This window comes from Poecilia reticulata, linkage group LG22 (genome assembly GCF_000633615.1).
Source record: "Poecilia reticulata strain Guanapo linkage group LG22, Guppy_female_1.0+MT, whole genome shotgun sequence".
Taxonomy (NCBI): domain Eukaryota; kingdom Metazoa; phylum Chordata; class Actinopteri; order Cyprinodontiformes; family Poeciliidae; genus Poecilia; species Poecilia reticulata.
Window position 1 is genome coordinate 16926634 of NC_024352.1, and position 3895 is coordinate 16930528.

The following is a 3895-nucleotide window of genomic DNA, read 5'->3' on the forward strand; positions in this document are numbered from 1 at the left end:
AAGTGCAGTTTTATAACTTTGCATTTTGTCAAAACATTTTATGTTTAAATGCTAAGGGGAACTTCTATACATAGATCTCTAAAAAACATAAAATTAAACAATAACCAAAAAAACTAACCAAAAAAAAAAACTGTTAAAAAAGTATCAGACTCTGCAGCCTCCAGAAGCAGAAAACAGTCTGACTCTGCACCGACTGAGCAGGTTTGCCATTCTACATCTAAACAGAGACGATGAGTGGAGAGAGACAGGTCCACTGCCGCAGCCAATCAGAGCGCGGCACTGCCGCTCGGCAGAGTGGAGTTCAGTTTTTAAAAATCCTACACAGCTGTGATCAGCATCTGCCTGCCTGCCTGTGTGCATCAGTCATATGAAACCGGCTAATTTCTTCAAGATTCAAGGTGTCACGAACTCCGGCTCAGGTAAAAATGACTTCTGTATTGAAGAAATGCTGATTATCTTGCTTAGTTTTTCCATTTGAAAAAAAAAAAACAAACAAAAACCTGAAAAGCCCACAGCTCGTGTACAAGGTTGCATTTTGCTCACCGTGGCTCTTAACATTCATGGGCACCACTTTCTTCACCACGTAGCCCTTTCCAGTGGCTGCTGCAGAGGCCACAATGAGGAGGAGGATGCTTGCCACTCGTAGGTCCATCTTGCAAGCTCAAACCTGCGGGGAAAAAGAAGAAGATTGTCAGTGCAAGTGTCCCTCAGGTAAATCTTTCTAGCATCACTTGCTATCATGTCCTACAGAGATTTGTTCTAACACTGAGGCTGCAAATCGGCATCTGAACCTCAGCGGGATGCACACAAGAAGTCTGTTAGCAGGATCTTCTGAATATTGCCAGTGAAGCATCCCGAAGTACTACTTGTTTCTCCATTGAGCCGAGGCCTGGAGAAAGCCTGGATCTCGGCTATTGCTTCTCCACAGAAAGAAACACTCAGAGTGGAAGAGGAAGGTCGAACATACCGGCATCCAAAGGAGAAGAAACCCAAATCTCTTCTGCACCAGAGAGCTCCTGGTGCCACTGTATATCCTTAGGGTAGGAGCACAACTGAGGATATGCTGGCCTCCAGTACAATGATGTGGGTATTTATACCATATCTGCCCCTCACATCATTAAAAAAAACTCACCAAAAAGCACCTCCCTCCTTAGAGCTAGGGTGTAATTAGCAGACAGATCTTCCCAAAGCGGGCATGTCACGTCAGAGTGCCTCCATGTCTTGAATATCCAGACACATGATTATCACATTTTCTTCTGTCTTCCCTCTTCTTGAAATAAAATCTTGATAAATGAAAATTGTATTGAGGAATTTAAAGAATAATTTGATGCCATTTAGTTCCTGTATTTGTCATCGATTGGCCTGATTGCTGGTGGGCTTCTGTAGACCTTCATTTCCTCAGATTTATTACTTTTCTACTATTTCTAATTCTTTTAAGGATTATAAACTTATTGTGATTACTTATTTATTACAGTGACTATTTATTATTTTTAAGATTTCTTTAGCTATTTAATTAGTTTTTCAATATGTTTCCTATGATCAGTCCTTCCAGCTATTACATAAATGTTGTGTCTATTTTGTGTTTACTTTCCACATTCATATATTGACATATGAAATGATACAGGGTTATGTATGAGCAGTAAATATGCCTCTATTTACTGCATATTTACTGGAAAGAAAGTTCTTTTCTCTCTTTCCTCCTTTTCTTCTCACTAAAGTTGCATTTTACTTTGCTAACCCCAAAAAGAGAAAAAATATAACCACTTTATGCAATACTTTATTTGAAAAACTGGTTGTCTATAATGTTTGTATTCAGGAAACAAAGTTCATACATAACACTTTCTGAAAATGGGTCAGTTTATACCAACATGAAGCTTGCTGGGAGGATTTGATAAAGACATTACAAACTGTATAAATCATGGGTTTGACAACTAGGATCAATTGAAATGTATGTATGTAAGATTGAATTAAAATTTTATTTATTTTTTTGCTAAAAAGAAAAATCACAACAACATTTGTTGTGAATTGGCGCAATAGAAACTAACTAAAGTGAATTGAAGTCGTGATTTGTTAGGGAGGAGAGTTATCTGGACTTTTTTGAATGAGTTAAAATATTTAAAGGACTAACATAGGACAACATTGAAAGGGACAAACGTGTTACTTAAACTTTAATATCCACATTATTTAATCATATTGGTGTAGTTGCGATACAGCATGGGATGACATACATTTTTAACATTTCTCGTTCGTTTTTGCATCTTTGAAAGTTAAAGAGCCTCTATCTTAACATCCGAGTACACGCAGTGCAACCGCTCAGCCACCAGGGGGCACGTTTTCACTTGTGTACAGCAGATTTTTCACAGCCATACCCTTGTGGTCGTGCATTATTTTTGGTCCTCTCGGTGCACATATATTACCCAGGGCCTGGGGTGCATTTGCTCCAGTAAATCTGGTTCCTGTCGTGATGTGATGTTGTATTTCCTCAGTCAGCCCCTAAGTTATCCTCCCTTGCCCTCCACCTTGCTTACTTTGAGATCTTCCGACTGTAATTTCACAGCTTCAGGCCCGGCCACATAGGAAATGCATACACCCAAATAATCACATGTTCTCTAACACACCAGCAGCCATAAACGATGTGTAGGGTAGTTCCCGTGCCCCGTTCCCAAATCTCCCTGACCATCGCGCGGCCATTTATAGCACGTGTTCGTCTTTCGCTCCTCTAATGTGCGCACATCATACAGGCAACATGTGTATATTTGACAAAATGATGATGAGCTGTGTGATTGAGGCCTTCGCTGGGTTTCTATATGAGGCGTCTATAGCGCACGTGACTCTGACAGGCGTCTTTCACCACAAGTTTAATTAAAGATCCTCCCAATAGGGCTCGTTTGAACCCCCCTCTTTCTCTCTCTCTCTTTTTTTTGTGTAAATTAGACCCAAATTATCTGCAATTTTCCAAAGTGCTACCTTCTCTTGCTCTAAGCACTTAATCATGTTTGGCAAGTATTGTTTAAGTTCACTCATCTTGTCAAATAAAAATAATGTAATTTGTGATCTTCATTTGCAAATGATCTAAGATGGGAGAGATGGTATGCAGGGAAAAAGCAGACTGAGTTCAAAGGTACCAATGACAAAAATGCACATAAAAGCAGATATTTGTATGCATTATATAAAAAGACACAAAACCCTTTTTATAATTTAGATAAAACTTCTGATTTTGGTCAGTTAGTATGTTTGCTAAGTGCCAGAATAATGAGAGAAATTTATTTTCCAAGGAATTTTTAAAAAATTATTTATTTAACCCAGAAGTTCACATACACAAATTTACTATGCCATTTCAGAAAAAACACAAAAAAATTATATCATGGCTTTGTAAGCACTACATCTCTAAATCTGAAACATACTATTTCATTGCTTAATACTACTGAGAAATGAGCTCCCTTGTATCACTGAAGCTGCTGACAGAGTTTCCGTATTCACAATTCGACGTGTCCTGCACCTACTTGAGCTAAGGAGCCACTCGGTGAAGAAGAAGTCATGCATGAATCCATTTCCTTTATCTGCTGTGCAGGGACACACATGGTGCCTGTCTCCAGGAGAGGTTAGGTACACCATGAACAAGCCATCATTTCATGTGGGATAATTGCAAGACATCGGGCAGGAAATGAAAACTTGGGCAGGAGATAATATTTGGCTTAGACAAATGACCCTGACAATACCACCAAATTAGTGACAAAGTTGCTTAAGGGCATCAAATTCAGGGTTTTGGGGGTGACCATCCAAAGCCTTAATTTCAGTTCCCGAGAAAGTTTGTGGACAGAGCTAAAATGGTATATGTAAGTAGGAGGCATACAAAGCCGACCCTGTTAGCCAAAAACGTCCAGCGACGTATTTA

At 39.3% G+C, this 3895-nt stretch overlaps 1 protein-coding gene across 1 annotated transcript in view; it reads right to left on the bottom strand.

Moving 5' to 3' along the window:
* The window catches only part of col10a1a (collagen, type X, alpha 1a), a 4714-nt gene extending 3648 nt beyond the window's left edge, over positions 1-1066 (bottom strand). The window contains exons 1-2 of the mRNA XM_008399762.1: positions 968-1066; positions 544-667 (exon numbers count right to left, since the gene is read on the bottom strand). Of these exons, the coding sequence (XP_008397984.1) occupies positions 544-652 (109 nt within the window). The 5' untranslated portion in view covers positions 653-667; positions 968-1066. The remainder of the gene's footprint in view (positions 1-543; positions 668-967) is intronic.
* Between the last annotated feature and the right edge of the window lie 2829 nt (positions 1067-3895).